This window comes from Falco punctatus (genome assembly GCF_963210335.1).
Source record: "Falco punctatus genome assembly, chromosome: 7".
NCBI lineage: Eukaryota > Metazoa > Chordata > Aves > Falconiformes > Falconidae > Falco > Falco punctatus.
The window spans coordinates 65,670,662-65,694,739 of record NC_137587.1 but is presented as its reverse complement, the minus strand read 5'-3'; the positions used below and the strand labels follow the sequence as shown (position 1 = coordinate 65,694,739).

General features: G+C 42.0%; 1 protein-coding gene across 6 annotated transcripts in view; it reads left to right on the top strand.

Annotated features, from left to right (window-relative positions):
- Positions 1-24,078, top strand: part of IGF1R (insulin like growth factor 1 receptor) — a 188,642-nt gene that overhangs the window by 82,200 nt on the left and 82,364 nt on the right. Inside the window, exon 1 of one of the 6 annotated variants that reach the window (XM_080397197.1) lies at positions 5-24,065. The exons of the other annotated variants lie outside the window; for them this stretch is intronic. Within the exon in view, the coding sequence (XP_080253323.1) occupies positions 23,990-24,065 (76 nt within the window). The 5' untranslated portion in view covers positions 5-23,989. Of the gene's footprint in view, positions 1-4; positions 24,066-24,078 lie in introns of those variants that run through there. 6 annotated transcript variants of the gene reach the window in all.

The following is a 24,078-nucleotide window of genomic DNA, read 5'->3' as shown; positions in this document are numbered from 1 at the left end:
GTTCCAGCTGTGACTCGAGCACTGTGCTCAGGAGTTCAGTGTTTGGACACGGGAAGCAGCTGATACTGCTTGATTCTTGCATGTGATCTCTCCAGTATTTTGCAGAAAAGTCTGGCTCCTAACTGTACACCTTCTGACGCTACCGGTTGTTGTCAGTGTGACAGGAAATGTTAATTCCTTACTTCTGTCTTTAGCTGCTCTATCTTTGCTAACAGAAAGCAAAGTTCTTATTTCTTGATAGAGATGGAAACTTATTTGCTTTCCTGTTTTTGTGTATCATATCCTTTTTTTTTTCCCCATCTGTCAAAATGAACATAATATGGTTTGTGGTGGTTACTTTTTGGAGAAACTGGTCTGAAATGAAATGTAAATGGTATCGTGTTTTGCCAGCACAAACTGGAGTTCTAAGTGTACATCCTGTCTGTCATTTTCTTTTGCTCTTTAGTGAGGACTTTGATCATGGTGAAGTTCCAAGGAGGTACATAATGATGTTTAAGTGGAAGAAGAATGTGTCGAAGCTGGTTTACTAGTCAGAAGCCAGTGCTCAGTCGATGTAAGAGACTTCGAGCTGACACCCCCAGGAAAAAAAAAATAGAAAAATATGTGGGCTTTCTGGCTGGATGCAAAACTTAATATTTTTGATGACTACTAAATACTAAGCTGGCTTCTCGAGAGTTTCTGGTTCAAGGTGAACAAGTTATTTCTGTTGCTAAATGTTGTCTTGAGTCTTGGTAGATTGCTGAGATTTGAGACCAAGTTTCCTTTTGCAAGATATAATCACTGACACTTGCAGTTTGTGGCTTCTAGTTTTTGTACTAGAAGTTTTCAGTTCGCTATCAGGTGTTTGGGAGTGGTTTGTGGCTGGTGATGTTTGGGTACATGTGATGTGGCTATCCTGTGGACCTTCCAGGACAAAAAGCATATCTCTGTGCAGCTTGAAGTTGTGGAGGACTGAGGTTAAGACAGAGAGTGACTCTTTCAGATTGTCATACTTTCCATACCGAAATTATCTGATTCACGAGCTAGAGGAAGAACTGTGATTTACAGGTTACAAAAACAACCAAATGTATTGTTTATCTGAAAAGTTTGATCTGCTTTTGATACTAAAGAGCAGGGTATTGCAGAGGTTTAAAGGGTACCATACTCCATAAGTTTGATTTGGTTTTTGTTTGTGTGTGGTTGGGGTGTTTTGGGGTTTTTTTGGTATGTTTTATTTTGTTTTTTGTTTTTTTGTTTCTGGTTTCTCTTGGGGGATGGGGTGGGGTGGTGAGGAGTGTTGTGATTTGAACAGGCTGCTTCACTTACCTCTGAGGCTCTCCAGAGATTTTTCTCTCATTGCATAATACCTCTGCCAAAGCACTTACTTTGGGGGCAGATGCACAAAATTTCAGGAAAATCAAGCAACTTCTCTGACTAGGTGGTGTCCTGAAATGTGTGCTATGCAGCAATGATCATGGGTTTATGTACAACAAAGCTTCAAGGCAGTGCTATGAAAAAGGTTGATCAGTGTTGTATTTTTCTCATAAAAGTGGTTCTTCTTTTATATATATACACATATATATAGTGAGTGTATATATGCATTATGTGTGTATATATACATACACATACAAAAATAAAATATTAGTGCTAACTTTAGTTGGCACTTTAAAAATGTGGTTACTGCACAATAGCTTAGCTCAAGGCATGTGGCCTTGGGCATTGAGAAAGTGTAACTGTTTGGTGTGTGTGTCTTGGCCAAACAAAAAAATCAGTCTAGACAAATCAGGCCAAACAAGCAGCTGAATGGGTGCTACCCCCTGATTTATCTCTTATTCTGTTTAAAGTAATGATACAGGAATGTGTTCTGCTTAGTGAGTTATGCATGGAGGTTTTTTTCCTCCTTGCTGTTGAAGTGCCCTGTACTTCAGGAGGCACAGGTGATGTACCCACATGTTCAGTGTTACAGTTCTACTCTAAGAATTTTCTGTCTGTGTGAGTCCTGTTTTAATTAAAACATAAATATAAATGGAAAACATGTCCATAGAAAATTGGTGCTGGAGTATTCATCAAGAAATGTTCTCCTGCAGAGCTTGTGGGTTCAACCATTTATTCTGGACTATAAAATCCTTGGTGATCACACCTGTGGGGAACAACAGTTGCAAATGGTTTTCATCAAATACCAGTGGGAATTTCACCCCAGAAGTATGCTTTAGACTTATATAGGCAACTCTCAAAATATTTTACAAATAGGTTTTTTTTGGGAGATATGCCAGCTGTGGTTTATGTATTTGGATCTCATAACAATATGTCTGCTATTCAGAGGCCATGACTATGGGTAAAAAAAGTCTTCCAGATTTCATGGGTGTGTGACAAGAAAGAATTGAACCTGGGAGGTGATAAGAGGCGGGAGTGGTGGAGACAGCTCCTGCATTTTTTGGGTGCCTTTTTTGTGACTCTGGGCTGATGGATATGTACATGGAGTAAACAGTCATCTCTCCGGAGATTTACTGCCTCTTTTTGGTAACTGAATACATCCAGGTGGGTCAGATGTGGTAACGGTTATCTGGCTAAAGGTTTGGAAACCCTGCTTTTTTTTGAAATGCCTGCGAGATGATGGATCGCTGCTTAGGCTCTTGCATCATCTCAAAGTATTCTGTGGGCACTTTTATGAAATGTTGACAATGAAATACCTGCACCTTTAATCCATTTGATTCAAGTTTGAACTTGCGTTACTTCAAGGCCCCCTGCCTCAGTCTAAAGAGAAGATTGTTTTGCTGATAAAGGTTGTAGGGATCTGGGATTAGTTCTGCAATACCTACTTTCCCACTAGTGTAAATGTGATCCTTACTTTCTTCTATATTTAAAATGAACAAATTAACAGGGCAGACCTTCTTTTCCTGCTTGTGAGTCAGTCAGATGCCTGCTCTCAGTGGCATGCTGTTCGGGCTGGGGGCCCCTCTGGAGGTTTAGCAAAACGGAAGAGAGATATCATTTGTCATTTTCTACATTGTCAAATTATTCAAAATTTGGAATAAGGAACTGTTTTCTTAAGGGAATTACTTACCTTCCTGGAAAGTTGGCTGTAAAAGTAAGTCTGTTATTAAATAGCTTTGTAAAAAGTGGATTAAAACTCCTGATTTACTGTTTAGCAGGAGAATTGTTCATTGTTCAGCAGGAATTTATGTTTGTTTAGCAGGAGAATCAGGAATTAATAACTCATGCTGATGGTGACAATTTCAATAAGTTAATTCATTTTCTGGTAATGAAATAAGGTCCTTGGTTAGGCCTTGCCCTCCTATACCATCTATCATTAGTTACCCAAGTTTTGGGCAACGCTTATAGAAGTTTTTGTTATCATTCCTACATCTGTGTAAATCCTAAGCATAACAGGTAGGTCCTTTACCTTCCTTTTGCATCTTCCTCACTCCTGTGCACGTTTTCTGTTGTTTTTTGGGGTTTTTTTTAACATTTTGGAAATTCCCCTTTGTAACTACAAACAGTATACTGTATTACTTATGATTTATTAGTACTGATATTGTTATGACACGTTTGAGGCTTGTTCTACCGATTTAAAATGTTCTGATGGAATTCTGAGCTGCAAACACCAAGACAAACGTAAGGAGTGGTAAGAGCTATACGTGCATGCGGGATGGGGATGCATAGGAAAGCTTTTTCATTGCCTTTAAGCTAGCAACATGCGAGGTGATGATTTCTTCTTGAAGTCTTGTCTAGTTTTTGTCTCTATATACATCACATCTATCTAAAGGTTCTTTTCTTAGCAACCCCCTACACAGAGCGAGGACAAAGGCAAGCTTTGAGGAGTCAGGCGGGCAGGGGCTGAACCTGCTGCCCTTCCTCCGGTCCGGGGCGCGGGCACCTCCATCGCCGGGTGCCAGCCCTAAAGCTGCGCTTGCTGGAAGCTTGCGAAGGCTTCCCACCGTCCTGGATTCCAGGTTGAGGAAGGTGCCTGAGAGAGGAGAGGGAGAGGGAACGACCGTGGAAAAGTAACTGAATGCTGCTTAACGCGAGTTTGGTCCCTGCGGCTGGGTGACAGCGAGGGGCACGCGTGGCTGCGTGTGCGCACCGGTACCGGGAGCGCCCGAGCAGCCATTTATGAATGAGGCACCAGAAGGGGGAGGAGGGGATTTCGGCTACAATAACAGCCTGCTACTAGGTTTCATTCACTCCTTGCAATCTCAGTGTAACTGACGCTGTATTTTAATAATACTGTGCCCCGTTTTTCTTTAAACAAAACGCATTCCTCCTTTTTTTCTCACTGAATCTGTGGTGTGATTTACTTTTCTTCCATCTTGTTGCCTTCCTGTGTGTCTTTCCCTTTCCGCCCTGGAGCCCACCCATATGCTAAAGGTCATGGCTTCGGGTTTTGCTTTTTAACACAAATCAACAAACCGCACAGCTACTCGATTTCTCTTTTCCCACCGTTAGGAAGTGTGGGGCAGAGCTGCACACCTCATGGTTCAGCTCCCCTCCTGTGCCCCCCGCCAGCAGCGCCCTGCGTCTGTCCTGCATCACCACCCCTGACAAGGGCTCTTGCCAGAGGAAGCATCGGTCTGGTTTGAGGCACTGGGAGGGCTGGATGCAGGGGGACAGTGGCTAGTGCAGAGCTCCCCCTCCTTCCTCCTTCGAGCTACTCTAGGTAGCCCATTATTTTCAGCACTTCAGACCCCTTTGTTGTGACTGAATTGAAGCCGGGTGACAATGGCACCCTTGCTTCCTATTCACAGCAAAATGAAGAGACAGGCCATTGTCCTGAGCATAATTGAGCCTCTATCAAAACAAAAACACAAAGAGATGGGCAACTCAGTTAAAGATGCTTGTTTGAGCTGTAACAGTGGAGGCTGTTCAGGACTAGAAACCTAATTACCAGCAGTAAGCTTTTTAAAGCCAGTGCAGCATCCCCCTTTAATTTAAGGCCCGCAAGTTAAATTATTGTTGTTTTTTTTAAATACTGAATGTTACTTACAAGTACTGATATCACTGATGCCAACTCACAAACCACCTACTTACCAAATTCTGTTTTATTTTTTACAACCCAAGCCAGGTCCATAAGAGATGACAAGTTACAACATCAAGGGTATCTCCTCAGCCTTGACAGCTAAGCCAGTGGTTTGAAAAAATACTGAGGCAGCGCTTGGTTGAGTTTATATTGTCTTGCAGTTTTCATTTGCCCCAATAAAGCTGTGGTGTTAGCTGTTGTTCTTCCTGTCTTTTGAAGTCTCAAAACATAATTAGTCATTTTCCACTTACAGTATATTAAGTGCAGTGTTTTTCTGTAACCAGTCTCTTAAGAACCGCCATAAAGCGGCCAAAAATACTCCATATGTAAGTTCATCCTCCTAGCCTAGATGGGAAGCTTTACAAGTAATTTCCACTGCAGTGGTCATTTATCAGCTGTAGGGGAGTGAACGTGTTTGTGCCAGTTAGTGGCAAGTTGATGCTGCTGCTCACCGTCCCCCTGACTAACAGCTCAGTCTCTTTTCTAACCATACTGAACTAAAGGGTAGTGTATGCTGCATTAAAACAACAAACAAAACCCTTTTATTGTCATTTCCGAAGAAGTTTGCATTTTGAAGACATCTGAGGATGTGCTAGGATTTAATCCAATTAACCTTGTGCTAAGTAAATGGTAATTTTCTAAGAGATATTTAAAACTGTATGTATTCTGGTGTGCCTAATATATGTAGGGGGGCAGTATTCCAGTAAGGAAAATCTCAGTGAAGGGCAGGGGTCTCCAGGCTCGCATGTGAGTTCAGAAAGACACTTTAAAACGGCTTATTTGTCTGGATATGAGAAACTGATGAAAAGGTTGGGAAGTGTGGTGAAGGGAAACTAACTTCCTGGGTTTTTGTACGTGATCCTTTGGGAATCGTATCTAATGGGAATAAATTGTCCCAGGGGTAGGGGGGAAAAGATCATCTTGCTTTCTTCCTGTTAGTACTAGGATTGTAAAGTAATTTTTAAACCGGTTAGACATTTTACATTTTGAAGACAAGTGCTGAACTGTTGGTTGAAGGCGTTGAGCAGCTCTGATGGCTGATGGCAGTTGTTGCTGAACGAGGGGAAGGTGGAAACACCACCGTTGGTTGTGGCAGACAGGGCTGAAATGAGCTCCTCTTCTCAGAGCAAAATCTGGCCAGACGACTTCTCATTCTGGTGATAGCAAAGCAAGCGGCGATAAACTTCTAATGATGGAAAATGAAGTAATCTGGTTCCCAAAGATCCATATCCTTTTGGGTACTGGAGTTAAGGGCTTCTTTGTGACTCACATCCATTAATGTAGACACAAATCTCTGTCTGAAGAAAAGCCTTGCGGGATGAGTAAGCTGAGATGACTTGAGAGGCTTGTGGGCTATGAAAGGCTGGCTAATAGCAACTGGAATGAGACTTCAAGTTGCTACAAAAGATGTCTGCAGATTATATTAGTTTTTTTGATGATGAGCAATACACAAATAATGGAACATAGTGCAGAAATCAGCTTCCATGTAAAGAATTAGGTACTTGGGGCATAGTGTGAACACAGGAGTTGCACCTTCAAGACCCAGCAGACTGAAAGCTTTTGAGTTGTAGAACCAGGCAGACTTGGCTGTTCTTACACCCCAGCCTGCATATAGTGTTATTTGCGTATTTTTTTTTTCCCTGAGAGTCAACCAAATTGACACTGTTAACCGTGTGAATGTAGGCTGCAGAAGTATTTAATATGATCCCACCAAAGTGCTGCACAGTCATGTGCAAAATCCTGCTCTGAATGTTTCAGGGAGTTTGTTGGGGCCAGTTTTTAGTTAAGTTTTCTATAAACAAGGAAGATAGCGGAATGTTTTGGGTTTCTTTTCTGGAAGGACCTTCTCAGTCTGTCTCTCAGCAGTTCTGTATCATTTATGTTGGTAGGATGCTCAACCAAGCACATGCTTCTTAAGTATTTTGCGAGGCTTGGCTTATCGGGTTTGGTTCAGGAGATATTCTTGATGCAGGAACCTTGTGATCTCCTGCGGACCTGGCTCAGAAAAAAACCACAGTTTGGGAGGTAGATGGTTTGTGTCGTTAGCGATACTGCTGCTTGTAAATTCTTGCCTAGCTATTTTTAATGTTTGGAAGTGTGCAAAGCCTGTCAGTATGCCACTTTTATAAAACTGATGAAGAAAGTGTAGGAAAGGGCTCATCTTGCACCACGTAAGTGAGCTCTTCCTGTCGAGGTTAGTAAGCGGGCTCTGAACTCCGCCGATCAAAGGCAGGCACACTTAGCCAAAGAGTAACTTTAGAGGTTTAGCTCCAGGCAATGTTCAGTGGTTGCCCTCCAATTCTGAGCCCTCTGCTAATAAAACTCCTTTCTCCTTCTCTGAGATTTACCTAGCTGCACGTTAGGGACTAGGATTTGGGAAGGGAAGTGGGGAGGGATGTGTTTGTGGCTTTGCAGTTTCAGACATGTTCTTTGGGGGTTTTATAAGCTACGTAGTGAAACTGAGCTGAAACAAAGAAGGAAAATACCTCTTAGTTTCCTCATATTAATATATTATTAAACAAACAAACCCATAACCATTGTCAGTTATTTTTGTTATGTGGAAAATACATATTATTTTATTTTGTGGTTATTTTTTCTTGAAATTAAATTCATTTGTTGCCAGTGGTAGACTAAATGAAGACTAAAAGGTCATAGGGGAAATCCTGGATTTTCTAACCTTTATATCTAGTATGAACTAAGCCTCTATTCTGTGCTTGTTAGGTGATTTCCATTTGAGCAGCTTGAACATAACAAAATTAAAGATTCAAAATGATCCCATGGGGTAAACTGATGAACTATTCAAATTTTTCAGAGAGAAACCATGTGGAAAGGGCCAAGGCTGGCCGCTTGTGCAGTCTGTGTAGGTATGTGGAGCTGTGACCTTGCTGCACAAACTACTGGCTTGCATACAGTTCTCAGTTCACACGTTTCAGAAGAAACTCAGTCCTCTGGTATCTTCAGTGCATCTGGTTTTAAAATATCCCTATGTGATCTCTATGTGAATTCTTTTTCCTGTAGCATACACGCTTACTGCAATGCTTCCAGACCAGTTTGTTGTTTTGAACATAAAAAAACATGTTATCTGTATCTCTGCTTGTCTCACAGATTTCTTTCATTGCAGAGGTTTTCTTGCATGACGTATATTTGCCCTCGCTTATTTATGTCTGGGGCAGAATTTTATCTGTGGTTCGGCAGCGGTGGGCTGATAAATAAGGTGATATTGTATGGTATTATTATGGATTGTTCTGGGGTTTCATTGATTCTAAGCTACTGCAGGAATTTTTAAATTGCCACTGACTTGAGCACTTCTAAAAACTAATTAAAAAAACAAACCAAACCAAAACCTACCACCAAAGCAAAACATGGCCCTTCTGTGTTTTTGTGTGCTGGAATCTTTGCCTTGGAGGTAATTAAAAATGTAACTGTTCTCCTTAGTGGGATTTCTACACAGCTGTATTTTCTACTAAGCATGTCTGGGTGCAGCTGGGTGAACAGAAACATAATAAACACGAGAAATGGCTGGCATTGTACTAAAAGGTTCTTAAATATATGTATTTATTTAAGAGCAGATCCTGTACAGCAGCTTAAGCTATGCCAGGTAGCCTAGAGAGCTTTTTGAAGTGACCTTGGAAGGGACAAGTGCAGTTAGGGAGGTGCTGGCTTGGCTTGGTAAGTGCATCTGTGTTCTGTGGTCACATGGACGCGTAGACTGTGTTGCAGTTGCTGGAGCGGGGTTGAGTATTATTTGTTTGTGTGGTGTTTGGTTGTTTCCCCCCCCTTTTTTTTTGTTTTGTTTTTTAGACTACTGTTACTTGTCTCCATGCTCATGTGTTCTTCACAAATGAAAAGATGAGCTTGGGTGTGGGTCAGAACTGCAATTGCTTACAATTGGGGGTGACTTGCTTTGGTTAAAACTGGCCCCATCTACAATAACCTTGCAGTTTGTCTTTCTCAAATAATCATAACTGTACTGGGGACTTGACATGTCACGGCCAAGGATGAGGGTCTTTTATCAAAATTTGAAAACCCTGACTTCACTGAAAGACTAAACTCTGTGAAGCAGGCTCATGGGAAGGGCAGCACAAAACGCTATGGCAGCCTTGGATTGTACAGTTCACGTAGTTTTTCAGTGCTGTTTAGGAATTTGCTCCTGTAACACGGTCTTGAAGGAGTTCTGTTCAGAAATAAATGAATTTTGTTTTCAGCAAAAGTTTATGGCAGTTTTGTCTCCCCTGCGTGTCTCTTTCCTCCACAGCCCAAACACATGCAGCTCACAGCTTTGCCTCTTGTGTGTCTGTTGGTATCCCTGCTATGTGGATGCAAAATATCTTCATGTTTCAGTTCTCCAGGTACAGGTTCAGACCTATTCCATTTTTCTTCTGTAGCGCTGTAATACTGATGCGTGGATCAAGATGTGCTTTTTGTTTTTTTGTCTTTGCTCGCTGCTGGTTTTCAGGGTAGACACTCATGTGCCTCTAGCTCTGGAATTAACAACCATGGGGGCCCAGGAATAGAGGTTGTCAGTGCCTGCCATGACAGACTGACTTCTTCCTTTGGGTGGACCAGGATAAACTGGTTAGGCAGAAGTAGCTGTGTTTTTCAGTAGTGTTTCTAGCAGGGCAGTGAGGCTGGTAATGTAAAGAAGAACGCAGGATCTCCAGCCTTTACCTCAACTGCAGTGTATTGCCTATGAAAGCCTCGACTTGTAGCCTGGGAAATTAAAGCAAACAAAAAAGTGATGATTGTGGAGATGGCAGAGAAGGGTGTTGACCAGTGATATTTTGGTTGCTTGGCAGGACTAGGAGAATGTCTGCTGCTTCTCCAAAAACACAGAGCTCTGAAATGCAGCCTTGGAAAAAACAAAACAACAAAACCCCCATCAAAATCCCACAACCAACCAACCCCACAACAGAAACAAAAAGAGTTCAACGCTGGACGTTTGCAAGCAGTATGTTACTAGCTTAGGTGCCTCTCACTGAAGGCATAGCTTTTGTTTGCATGGGTTCTCTGTGGGATGAGGAGCCCAGGATGGTGGCAAGGTAGTGTTGAGGCAGAGCTGCTCAAAGTCTCTTCTTACAGGACCTTACCTATCAGGAAGGCCCTGTTTGGTGGGTAATTGCCTGAGCCAACTGGCTTACAAACTGTTACCCCCTACCTCCATGTGGTTGAACGGTTTGTGAAATAATAAACTATTTGGATAGATTCCGGAAACATGAAAGTAAATGCAAGTTTAGTAGGCATTGGCCTTTTGTGCGTTATCTGGCAGCTGAGAGGGGGGAATTGGGGTGAAGCTCAAACTCTATAAACACACAGTGTGTGAAATCTTAAACCAACACAGTATACAGCATTTCCTTCCTGCTGGTTGTTTGTCTCCATCTCTGTCACTTGAAGTGGTACCTCTTCCAGTAGGGGTTGGGATGCTGCCTCTTTATAAACAATAATCAAGGTCTGGAAGACGGGAACTGAATAATACGCTTCTCTGCTAAAACAGAGACGGGTAGATACAAAACTACATATTATGTGATGAGCCCTTGATCATGTTACTGTTCATGAATAGGGAACCAAGCAACATGCACGTGGAAGTTGTCTCTGGATTTCTTCTAATGTACTAGAGTACTGAATGTACCGTATCAAGTTATTAAATGCTGTTTTCCTTCCATTGCCATCTGTTATCTCTCTTCTGGTCCTTATCTTTAACTCTGCAAATCCTCATAGAAATTTCTTGAAAATACTGAGAGGGGAAGCTGGCTCTTAGGTAATGCTTTTATTCATGGAACATTTGTTTTTATTTGCACCACCCTCTTTATTTCGTCGTGGTATCTTTCTATATATTTTGGGTGCGAGACAAGTGTGATCTAACTTGTTGACTCCAGTAGTATCATTTAATTTAAGAACAAAGTGCTGGAAATTTTAAGTTCTGTAAGCTCATCCCTTCACCAAAGTAAAAAATAAGTAGTATTAGATGCACAAGCCTTTTCCATCTGACAAACATCCAATGTATAAGCAACCTTTTTTTTGATGCTCACGGAAACATTTCCTCCCTAGTCTCAAATGCTAGAAACCCCAAGACTGAGCATGACTACACATAATACCTGAAAACATCCAGATAGTGGTCACCATGTTACTCTGTTTAATGTGTCAATTGGTAAGATAATGCCACGTGTTATTGTAGGGATTTAGTTTGAACTTGGAAGGGCAGTGTGAGTTTCCAGGATGCTCTCCATGTATGATACTAATGCTCCTCAATTAGTGTTCTGATATGCTCGCAGTAAAGTCTTTGATCTAACGAATAAGGGGCAATAAGAAGAATACAGGGAATAAGATGCTAATGAAGCTTATGACATTTGGGGTGTGAAGACAAGGAGAATTAATGTTAAGAGCATTCAGTTATGTGCATTGATTTGTTTTTAGGGATAAGAAACTACTATCTTGAAATGCTGCAAGTCCTTATGGCTGCAGAGCTGCTTTCGAGTGTTGAGAAATTTCAAAATGGGGTAACAGAAGGATTGTTCTGTTTGTGAGGGTGGGAAAGGACATCCCCCCTTCTTCTGGCAATTCAAAATTCTTTTGGTTTACTTGCTCTCAAAGTGAAGGCAGTCATAAGTGATAGTTGAATATGATACTGTTTGTTCCATTTATATAAATTTTGCTTTGAGTTCAGTTCTGGCAGCTTTGCTGAGTGGGAAGCTGATATGTTTGGCCTCTGTAATGGCTGTGTGGGCTGTCATTAGGAGGTGTTTTGCAGAAGCTGCTGTATCTTACCTTCTCACTTCGTTATAAAGCTTAAACATGCGATCTGCCCTCTCCCAGCTGGCACTGTATTTGTGGGTCTGAAGTGGTTTATAAAAACCTTGGGTTGCCAGGCTTGCACAGAGTGTAGCTTGTATTGCAGGTTGGCTACGAGCTGCTGCACAGTCTTTCTGGTTTTGTACCCCAAGTGTTTTTGTTAGCAAGGTACCTGCCTCTGAAGGAGAGCACCGCGCTATGTAATCACAAACTACTACCTTGCATTGCAAAACAGGGTTTCCACGTTCAGATAGGCCTAAGCACATGGTCCTAACCTAGGCTAAATACTCTATCTTGCTGTTGGACATCGAGAGTTGTATTAGTAAGGCAACACGTTAAGAGCTGGAAAAACACCGGGATCACGAGGGAAAGAAAGTTACCAGGTCAAACAGTGCTACCTAAGGGGCTGTGCTTGATTGAGAAAGGTGAGGAGCTTCTTGCTGTGGTAAGTAGTTCACCCTACAAGTTCACAGAAACAAAGCATGCCAAGAAATTAGCTCTTAAGTAGTCGAACTAAAAAAATTAAGTTACAAGAGAAAGTTACGTCTTTTTCTGGCAATTTGTGCATGCAAGTTAAGGGCAAACTTAATGGAGACCATAACACTGGTCATGCACAGAGATGTAGGAGGTTCTTGTCAGTGTTGTCAAAGGGCTGCACCACATGTAAGTAAGGGAGATGTAGTTTCTACATTCTCCGGAGAAACACTGGAGATTTCCTTCTAAATTTTCTGTACGTGTGGAGGTATTTTAACTTGCATAACCACGATGTTTTCTTTAGAGTTAGGCAGACATTCATTGTGAAGGCCTACAGAACATCAAGGCAGAAATGAACAGAAGAGCAGCTAGCAGATAAGCATTGCAAATGCTCAGATACTTATCTTTATCTTTTTGGTTTAGAAATTGGATTGGAGAATCTTGAGAGAACCTGTCCTCACAATAAGATGCCTTGTAAAGCCCAGACTCCCACTAGTCAAGAACAGCACACGTGTAGCCTTTCATTTAAAGGATTCAATCCCTGTGCTGAACGGAGGTGGTATAAGGTGTGCCTTGCATCTAAATATTAGTTAGGATCTCTGGATAAAGGTTTTTAGGAAGTACGGAATTTGGTGTCAGAAATGAAATGTTTTGTTAACTAAATGCTTTTCGTAAAGCGCTCGTGAGTTTCCTGAATGTGTTTTAAAGTGTAGTGAACATGTAAAAAAAGCAAAAAGCAGTAGGAGTAGGCAGAAATCTGCTTCATTATTCATTTGGATGTTTGTTTTTTTTTTCTTAGCTATTGGAAGTGGAGTCAGTCTTTTTCCAACACACTTTTATAAATATTAGAAATACATAAAAATTTTCCATGCACACCTGTATCTTTTTATTTAACTCGTAGCTGAGACCCCTGCAGTAGGAAGTATTTATACCTCACACATTTTCCTCAGAATGTTAAGGTAATGCTTGCACTGAAACCTTTTAACTTCTAGTGATGTTTTGAGATGGTATGTTTGGTAAATGTGGATACCACTTGTGATGTAACTTTAACTGGTAATAATACTTAAAAAAAACCACAAAAAACCCCAAACAAACCACCAAAAAAGAACAGAAGAGACCACCAGTAGATGCTGAACATTCATGTTGAGATCTGGATAATGGCTTTCATTTTTTTCATGGAAAATTGTAATCTTTTCCATTGAAAATCCAGGGGATCACTAGTGCCTAGGTTTTATGAATCATGAGCGACCATTGGCAGGTGTTAATTCTAACTCATATTTTGTTTTGTCTTTGTTTCTGCTGATAACTTGCCTACCTGTGCATATGAGAGTTTGTGTTCCAAGTGTCATGTCAGAAACCAAGAAGCGCATTACAAAATTCTGATACAAGATTCAATTTTTTGGGAGCTATAATAAAGAGTCTCTAACAAAAATCTTTATTACTACTAAGCATGGTGTTAATTGGAAAAGTAAGTGCTTCTCCCAAGCTCAGTAAAGTTTTATGCCCAAACTTGTAGGATTGCAGACCTCTGTCCAAGAAGCTGTTTTGGTGAAGGCTGGCTTTGGAGATGGAGAGTGTTTCTGTCTCCTTCACGTTGCGTTGGTGGGAGGTGTGACTGCACTGTGTGACTGCCTCACCCTAACTCTCCCAGGCACCACGAGCAGAACAAGACAGGAGGATGGGCTGTTGTGATTTCTAACTGTGCTTAGGGTTTTGTGATGTCCAGATAACCTTTTGAACTTGGGCAATGCAAGTATGGAAAGTCCCGTGTGAAGGTGCCCTTTGTTCTACTCACACTTCTACGTTGCAGTGCTTGCATACCATCTGATGAGTTAATGCATTGTAATGCAGGCCATTGCATATTGTCAAATCACTCTATTTATGAAATGGAAAAGGAAGGCAGCCTTGCTAAATTCATAGTTTTAAAACTTTTTTTTAAATTGTTTTTTATATAATTTTATTGTTTAAAATAAATATTAATTGGCTCTTTACTAAGCCTGAATTAGGGGCAGGGGATTTACTTGAGCCCAGGCTGGAGCTTGTCATGACAGGGGTTGTTTGAAGTAGTTTCTTAAATGAAACTCTGAAGCAGTTTTTGATTAATTTGGTTACCTGTAGAGTCCATTGAGGAACACTGTTTTTATCCAACTTGTCTTTCACTCTAATATATACATGATATTACTATATCTGTCAAATATACCTGTAAAAGTTCCAGCTTCACCCAGAACCTTCTGTTACCTGAGAAGAGGGAAACGGGTAGAATCACCGTGCTCCCAAACTAAGCTCTTACATATGTGTATTGTGGAAACATGTTAGTACTTGGTTCATGGGTGGTGGTTTAAATCTCTCTGCAAATTATCAGTAATGAGTCTGAAGTTAAAAATAGAAATGCATGTGTAGAGAGCTGGGAAAATAGTTCTGACCGAAAAAACCTAATCGTGCTTTCATAGAGAACTGTTGTTGTTTGTGGTTTGTCTTTTTTTTAAATGCCTTAGTGAAGCTTGGTTGAGTCTCTACTAGTTTACTTGGTATGGGCATCCAAACTTCCAACATGTTGTAAGGGTTAATGTCATCAAGTGGACAGGAACTGGGGTTGAAGTATCTCCAGGGGTCATGGTGGGTACCGAGGAGCCAATGCTGCCTTGCTGGGGCTGGCGGAGGTGAAGCCAGACAGCCCTGATGTGGGGCAAGGAGGGACTTGTCAGCCTTCAGATGCTCAAGTGTGCTCTGTGGTTATGGAGTGACTTAAAGAAATTCTTCTCTTGTAGAAGAGGAGAACGTTTTTCAAATACACTGTCATGTCTCAAAGCATGTTTTTAAAAGCATGACCAGATAAGGTCAGTGATAAGGTGGTTTTGCTCCATTAGCTTTTCCCATTTTCTGTATGCCTCTTTATGCCTTAGCTTATAGAAAAGCAGGCACTGTCTCCATTCGTAGATGCAGCTTGGCAAGTTTTCTGACCATGTTTTTTTATTGTATATTCTGTTTTTTCTGTGAGTTTTGAAGCAGGCATTTTGCGTAAGTTCGGGTTATTTGCTGTTGGCTAGCACCTGTTGTTTTCTTTATGCCTAGTGTGGTGGGTGTTTGGAAGTATAGTTCAGATCAGTTTACCTGCACCGGTGCATTTATTGCAGTCTTTCTGATGCGCTTCAAAAAGCAAACAAAATAACCTGATTTAATGCAAACTTGGCGTAACTATCTGTGCTCTTACAACTGGCCGTGTGTACTCTGCTTTCATTTGTTATAAAGAGCAGTCTATTTGGTGTCATAGCTGACTTAATGCTATTATGTTTGGTTTACACAGAGTAATATTCTATGTTGTATATAAATAGTGTACTATGGTAAACATTTAGCTTTGGGGAGATTACAGTGCTGAGACAGGGCTAGCATGGGCTGCTAGTGCTAAGTAGAATTAATGCACATTGCAGGCAGGCAGGGTTGGGCACTCCTCTTACTTCGGCTTGGTCTTTTCCCAGCCTGCGTACTTCCTGATGCAGTTGACATATACATATATATGCATGTATGCATACATTTTGAACGTGCTTATCTACGAGGTGGGGTAGCCAGCTGAGTAATCTGTTTGGAAGAAGTGATTTGGCTGGAGCCCCGGGACGGTTAGACCTGTAGCTGGGGTTTGGGTTCCTCACTAGCTGTGTCCTGGCAGCGCTGTCTGCGACGTGAAGCAGGCGGGAGTGCCTGTGGTGGCTGGCTGGGTACTGGGGAGCACTGGTGCTCCTTTGATGTTGCTGGGGCAGGTTGTTTTCTAATTGCTAATGTGAAGGAGGTAGGTGAATCAGTACGGGAATTACAGCTCTCAGGTTTCCCATCTCAAATGGGTGACTCTTTCAAAACACCTTATAGGCAGAAAAGGTCTTTCATTGTTTTCTTTTAATATCCATGGAACAGCCCTGCCTGGCCTGTAGTGGCTGCCCTTAGACAGCTTTTATCTAAAAAAAAAAAGGAAAAAAAAAAAAGGAAAAGCAAGAGGCTGTGCTCGTTCAGGAGCTGCTTGTCCAGCCGGGAGAGCAGCATGGTGGGGCAGACGTGCAAAAGTGGGTGCGTGTCGGTGGGTGCGTGACGATAGCTGTTTTAGGTCACCAGCACCCCCAACGTAGGGTGCCCTTCTGGGGAAATAGGAAATGTTGCTCTGTGTGAGGTCTGTGGCAGGGCCTGAGGGGTTTTATGACAAGCTTTTGTTTGTTTGTTTTTCTGCCCCCCCTGCCCCCCTTCTTTTTTTTTTTTTTTTTTTTTTGTAGCAGAAGCCTGAGATGGCTGCCACTTCAAAGTCCCAGCAGAGGGATGCCACGGGAAGGCGAAGGAATAGGAAGGGAGCAACGCTGATGGAGCAGGAGCGAGAGGCCCCAAGCCCTGAAAGCCAGCCTTTGTGTCCCCCTCCCCCCAGGCCCTGCCTAGGGCAAAACATTACACAATCTAGCTATTGTTTGCTTGGAAAAGTCTACGGCATCCTATTGCAATTATTTATGAAAGAAAATATTTGATGTTTTTGTGGAAGTGGGTGGGGGAGACTGAATTTACCTCTCTTCTTATTTGGAAGTTAGTATTTTTTTCCTTTTGTTCTTCCTGTCCAGTTGTTCCAAAACTTTTCTAAAGAGCAAAGGGTGCCCCTGCCTGTAGCCTGTGCTACGGTGAAAGTCTTGCTATTAAAACAAATGCGCACACCCCAGTTCTACAGAACTTCATTTGGTATTGTAAATAAAGCTACCCACAAGCTCCTTCTAGGGGTTTCGTTCATGTCCTTTATGCTTTTGTCTAGTATGGTTTACAGTGGTAGCATTTGGAAATGTTAGATCTTACAGAATCAGAGTCATGGAGGTTGGAAAAGACCTTTAAGATAACCAGGTCCAACCATTAACCCAGCAGTCGAAGTGCACTGCTAAACCATGTCTCTATGCACTGCATCGTGATCTTCGTTGGTTTTCCTTGTAGGTGTAGTGAGAGAAGGAAGGAGCTAGGGAGGATCCAGAAGATGATCCTGATGGAGAGGGTCTAAATAAATGACAAAACTTGAACACGTTTTTCTCAGCTTGAGTCCCTCTTTGCAGGTGACATAGAAGATGTGTAGGTTAAAAGCGATACTAATAGTTACAAGTCTTTACACACTTGCAAAAGAGAACTAAACTATAAAACATTAAAGTAGGGAGTAAATGCCCAGCGCTTCCAATACCTTTCACTTTGTGGCAGTACTGCGCAAAACAAGTCTCAGAACCATTTTCCTAAAGGCCAAGTGGTCCTTCTAGTTTTTTTTGAATTGAAATCAAAAAACTCTGTTACAGATGACTGATGGGCTGCTATGGCATGGTTTCCAAAAGAAACCTACCTGAGACTGATGTTCGCCGGTATAACTTCATCACATAAATTGTGGGAGCTTGCTTCATGTGTACTTCGTGGAGAAACTACATTTTAGCTGGTGGATTTGCAAACTTCCGTGCTTGTGGTGTTTGACCTCTCTATAGGACCTGGCTCATGATGCCTTGTCTTGCCTGTTCCTGCCACTGGCATGTGATGGAAGAGTCCTCCTGCAGCTGTGACTCCTCCAGTCCTCCTCCTTGAATCACTTTTAGGCTGACACTTGTAATTGATTGGCTGTGGGAATGTCATGAAGGCTCATCATAAATTGTGGTGGTTAGTAGGAAAGGTTTGGGAACATCTACAGCCTTATAGCCAAAATCAAAGCGAGAGCAACTCAACTTCATAATTCTTTGAAAAAAATTATATCAGATCATGGAGCAAACATTTTCCCGTTGCCAAAGGAGCTAAAGAAGTGCCGTTGCACTGGAAACTGTAGAACAGCTCTCCAAGGCCGTTCCTGCTACAAGGTGTGCTCAGGTGCAGCGCTGGATGTTGCTGGGGTTGCTCTTTGTGAGACGTGTGGGGGAAGAATGTGTGTGTTTGTGAGTGATGAAAATGCATTGCTTTGTGCAAAATGGACCACTTAGGCTTCTAGAGCATTCTGGAAAGTGTGTGATAAATGAAGAGGTTGTTATGTTTTAGGTCCTGCTTAATGTTTGCAGCCTGTTTTGCTGAAGTCAGGAAAAGCCTGCCGAGCCAGAAGGCTCGCTGTGGTGCTCTGTGACCCTACTCCCTTGCGGTAGTAGCAAAGAGTGTATCTATCTTCTGGCAGCTGTCTGGTGTCGGCTGCAGAAGATCAGACAGACTGAGCTGTACCTGTGTTGTCCCTGATGCATGTGGAGTTTACCCTGTTAACCCCTACTGACATGCATTGATGAGAACAGATTCTGCGTTTTTCAAGTCATTTCTCACATGGCAGCAAGGAAACTTTGATTTCTGAGGTCACAGTTGGTGGAAAATACCCCTATGAGCTACCATATTCCAAACCACACAAGGTAAACAGAAGATCTCACTTCTGTATTTTTTTAATTTCACCAGCGTTTTTCCCCCCACCTTGTGACTGGCTGGAAGTTTAAGGCAGAACAGTTTTATAGCATTGTTACTTCATTTGCAGATAAAAGCATTCAGTTTCCTTGCCGTTAAGGAGGGCTGAATTACTGTCCTGGTAAAATGCGCTGAGGTAGGAAGCAGTATGTATTAAAACTTAAACTATTAGGACACAGTCTTAAAAGTAGTTCTGGGGTTTTGGGGCTACTTCTTAAAATAAAACCAAACACATTAATTTAGTGTCTTGAAATATACTCTCTTAATGTAGAAGAAATAGTTGCATCATAATGTGAAAATGATTAGGCTAGTGATTTTGTGCATGAATTTAGGTAGAACTAAAGTTACGTTGGCTCGAATTTCTATAGTGGCATATCGTACTACCTTTCATGTGTAAGCTGTTTTCTGAAAGCTTTTCTTCATAGGATGTGTTAGGATAGCAGTGCAGCCTGTCTGAAAGTTACGCTGCCGTGTGGCATGATGCTGGCCTGTCTGACCTGCATGGGAATAGGTCACAGGCTCAGGATTTGTAGACTGGCTCTCCTTTAGGGTTGCGCTCTTTCCACAGGACACATGGATTGCATGCTTTACGGGAAATACGTTTCGAATGCACGGTGCTGGAAGTGTGCAGAAAATGCATTTTGTAAATCCAGGAGCTACTGGGAGCACGATTGTATTTGCTTAATCATTTTTGCTTAAAGTGTTCATAAAACATTTTTAAATTGTGGGTGTTGTCTAAACATTTTAATACATTATTAGGCAAGTACAGTAAGCTGTGTCTGAGATGACTTGCTCTCCATGCCGTGTTATGAACTCAAGCTCAGCGTTAACATATTTTTGTACTGTGCCTCATTGATCTGTGTTCATGTGCACATGAATAATTCATACATATATGCATTTGTATATATGCATGCACCCACATCCTAGTGTGTGTGTGCTAAATAGAAAACATACGGTTTAGTAGGTACACAGAGGCAGAGCAGCCCATTTTTCAGTTTATTTTTCCAAAGCTTTGTTGTAGACCAGATATATTTTCCTATGGTTGTATGTGCTATAAAATAATATTTTTCAAGATGGGGAAAATATCGAGTTACTTTCATTCTGTGCTTTTATAAAATCACTTGAGAAATTAACATTCTTTTGTATCAGGTTACAGGCATCGGAGTTCAGAAGGGGCGAGTGGGTAGGGGGAAGCAGGATGTTCAGGCGGAACAAAGGCAGCCTGGCTTGCGGAGGGGTAAACAGGAGGTGGGACTGCTTCGTGTTAGATCGCTTAGGGATGCTGACAGCAGGGTGGATACTGGGGTGCTCTTGAGCAGTCTGCCGGAACTCGCCCTGCTTGTACGCTCCTCATACATGTTGCGTATCTGTGTATAATTCCGCGTGTGCATGGGTGTTGTTAACGGGGTCTCCGTTGTTACGTTGCGTATGGTTTCCATTTTCCACTCTTCAGGTCTTTTTCTGCAACAAATACCTTCAAGAGTTTTGCTTTAACTCTTGCTGTCTTGCTATGAGCTGGTGACCCCTGGTCAGCCTTCCAGCGCTTATCCCCCTTTCTCCAGTTCAGAAAACCAGTGTAACAGAAGCAGCAGGCCCCTCCGTGTTGCTGCGGCTTTTGTGCGGGGAAGCCCCAAGGTGGGGAGGGCAGGTCCGGGCTCTGGTGTGCTGCTTGGGGCATGCTGCCTGGCTCCTCTCGGCTTGGCAGAGTGGTGGGAGGTCTGGAGGTCCCCGAAAGGGGGAAGCTGAAATGCAGACACCAGGCGGAATAATAAAATGATGTCACTGGCAGCCAATGGCAGCCCCCGTGCCCGCAGGACAAGAGCAGCAGCCCCTTCCCACCAGTTGTCCCTTTCTCACCACCAGGAACTGCTGAGGATCAAACCTTTTGAAGTTTATTATTTGGGAGTTAAGTGCACATAAAACGTGATTCATCACTGCTGCAGTTCAAGAGATTCAGAAGTTTCCCAGACTGTGGAGCTGTGTGGGAGCTCTTACAGCTCTTTCATGAAACACATGATGAGCAGGCAAACTAATTATTTTTTTTTTCCAGCCCTTGCTCTTGTGCACTTTGCATGCTGGGTAGGATATATGTTTCCTACTTTTGGTATGTATGGTGCACTATTCTTATTTCCTTATTTATTTTGTGCTAGACATTTGAGTTTTATTTTTTCGTTAGCAAATCCAATAGATAAGCTCTGCGTTATTCACAGGATTTCTGTTTCCACCTATGTTAGCAGAGGTTGAATTGAACATCTTGGCGGTTCAAGCTGTTGGAGGCTCTAAGAGATGTTTATTGAGTGAAATGTAATAGGTTTTCAAATCAGAGAGCTGAGGCACCCTTTCTGATACTCCAAACAATCATTGTATGTACAATTTGAGGTAGGCTAAAAAAGTAAGAAAATACTATACTGTGTGAGGGCACCGCTGGCACCAGCCAGAGCAGAAAGATGTGAGCAAACAGACCTAGAACAAAAAGTTAGTCTCTAGAGGGTAGGTAGGGTCCTGTATTGTTGTTTCTGCTACTCCTATTTTTTTCTTTTTCCCTGCAGAAATGTAAACAGTGAGAAGGAGGAAGGAAGGCTATAGGTTTTGTCATATAGGTGTTGTCTGCATTTGGGATAAGGAGAAGTAGTGTTGAGGGCACTGATAGTTCTAGGTTTTCAGGGGTAAGATGATCTTCTCCAGTCCAGGTACTGGAGTCTCTTTCCTATTTTAGTCTAGATTGGATTTCACGTGGCATGTACAGGAGATGTTTGATCAGCTTTATGGATGGACGTGCAACCCAATTTGGGATACCTAAAACTATTGTTGGAATGAGAGTAAAGCGTGAGGCCTGGGAAACAGTACAAAGGCGGTATTAAGGGTTGTGCTTCAGATGACTTTTGTGAGGAGTGAGAAGATAAAAAGAGACGTATTGTCTTTAGAAACAGAAATTGCAAGGTGAAAGGCTGTGAGCAGCTGATTCCTCCTGACCTGTGGCGAGTGGCTGGTAAGTCAGAGTTGCTGCAGGCAGGAAGCGAAGCCGGGAAGCAGCCTGCATGTCCTCTGGTGGGCGTGGAAAACCGTTCATGTCATGACCCAAATTAAAGGTTTTTGTTTTCATAGTGCAATATAAAAGTGATTTAATGGTTTGTAATTGTTTTCTTGGAGGAAAAAAGAAGAGATTTATGTGAGCTTCAGTTAAAGATGCAGCTACTGTAATTCATCTCTGAAGAAGTTGACTCTTTTTTAAATGTATGCAACAGCTTAGGAGAGCTGTATTATTAAGAAACCACACTGGACCTATAAATCAAAAGGCACCTCTGAATTTATTTTTTTTCTTTGCTGCCAGGTGTATGGAGATCTCCTGTATCATTAGGCTAACAGGAGAGAAGATTTAAGGTTTTGGTCCTTTTCATAGTTTTCTTTGTTGTAAAGAATCCTGCTGTAATGACAAGTACTGACATCAGAATAAAATGCTTTAGAAAAATAATTAAAATAACGTGATGCGTTTAAGTTCATCTTGGGTGGTTTAGCAGCATTGTTGCTGAGGGTAGGAAGTAGTTTACCGTATTTTACAACTGTCAGACTATCAACTATGTACCAAAACAGCTCAAAACACTTAAAAAGACTGTGAAATATTCCAGCTGTCGGTGTGAATACTTGTATGTAAGTGTGTGTGTCTATAGAGACATGGAGCGTGGATTTCACATTCCTAGGAAAATGAAATGAGCCAAAGGCACAGGAAGTGTTTCATGTGGGATAAGCAGGGGAAGATGCTTTGAGAGGAACCATTACTACTGTGCTGTTGGCTGTTTCCTCTGCTTGTGGCAAGCTTAGATGGATGCTTTAGGGCTTCTGTAACAAGCAAGGTGAAGCCCAAACAGATCTCGAGTCTCCTTTAAACAGAGGAGCTAGGGCATTGTTGAAAATCAACAACTGGTTGGTTTTTAAATCTTAATTTATAGGGTATCTCTTACGGTTTCCTGGAGGAACACTTGTTAGTTGAAAGCAAAACCAATACATTTTAAGTGTTTCCCTTTTTAGCCTATCTAATTCTGGGAAAGTCTTACATAGCTGAGTTGAAAACCGAAGACTAGACATAGTGATCTTTTTGCTACGCGCAACTGTGACTCAAAGTCATTCCTGAAGCATTAAAATGGTAATTTTTGTGTTGTAACACAAATTGGCGATGTTGTGGGTCTGAGTTTGCCAACACAAAGACTGTAGATAAGAGTTTTTGAAAAGGCGCGATAGAAAGTTGCACCATCCAGTGTGGCACAAGCGCGGTGGCTAAGTGCATGTGCGTCCTTGCTCCTTATTTGTATTTGGCGATTGAAAGCAGTCAACAGTTTTCCTGATTGTGGTAATAGAATTAATAATCTGACATAGGAAATGGCTTATTTGTGAAGTAAAACTGTTGAAATGTTAATATGCTAAACTTTTGCAAAACTGAGTTTTGAGGTTCTTTAATACAGTTTTATGTTACTGTGTTGGATTTGTGAGTGGCGTGAATTGGAAAGCGTGTCAGCAGTGCTCTTAAGTCCACGTTTGAATGCTGGTTCTGCTTTTTGGGTTGTGCGTCAGGAATTTTTGAACTATTACTGATGTGTTTTACTTTGCTCATGTGCTTGATGGCCTGGTTCTCTTTTAATAGTTAAATGTGGTGATTTGTGGAGTGAAGATTTCCTGCTGTAGCATCAGCGTTAGGCGATGCGGTGATCACCCAAATGGTAGGTGGAGATGACTCCGGTTTTGCCAGATGGTTTGGACATCCATACTACTTTCAGCTTGTGCACTACACCTTGAGCAGTCCCTTCTTCTCACAGCAAGGGTGCTTCAGTAGAAAAACGGGGTGGTAATGAGGTTATTCTCCTTTTAAAACATGGGCTGGCATTGTTTAAGAGGGCATATAAAGGAGCTGGGGATCTTAACCGTAGGCAGTTGGTTAGAAAACATAGGCTGACGCTAGTGTGGGAGTTGAAACCATACGGCTTCTGTTTCCATCAGAGTCTTCTAACATTCTGCATGAGCTTTAATTTAAATGTCAGTAATTTGACCAAAGCTGTATTCTGAGGTTGGACTTCACTTTTGAGTAAGCTGATACTAAATTTAAATTGATAGACAGAGTTACTAAAAGGGCTTGGATATATTTGTGCTTTCTGTTCTCTCCTTCCTCATTTCCACTTCACTGTGGTTGGCAGCTGAAGCGGAGGTGTCTGCAGAGCTGTCACAAGTGGCACAGCTGGCGGTTCCCCAAGCGCTCGATGTCTTAGCTGAGTGCTACAAGATAGCTTGGCTACGCTCTCACTAAAGTTTGCCTTTCCCTGGGGTATATAAATGCTCTGCAGGAAGCCTTGCGGTCTCAGAATAAATTCTCATTGCTTCAAAACAGATGGGAAGAGCAGTGAGCAAGGTAGGACACAGGA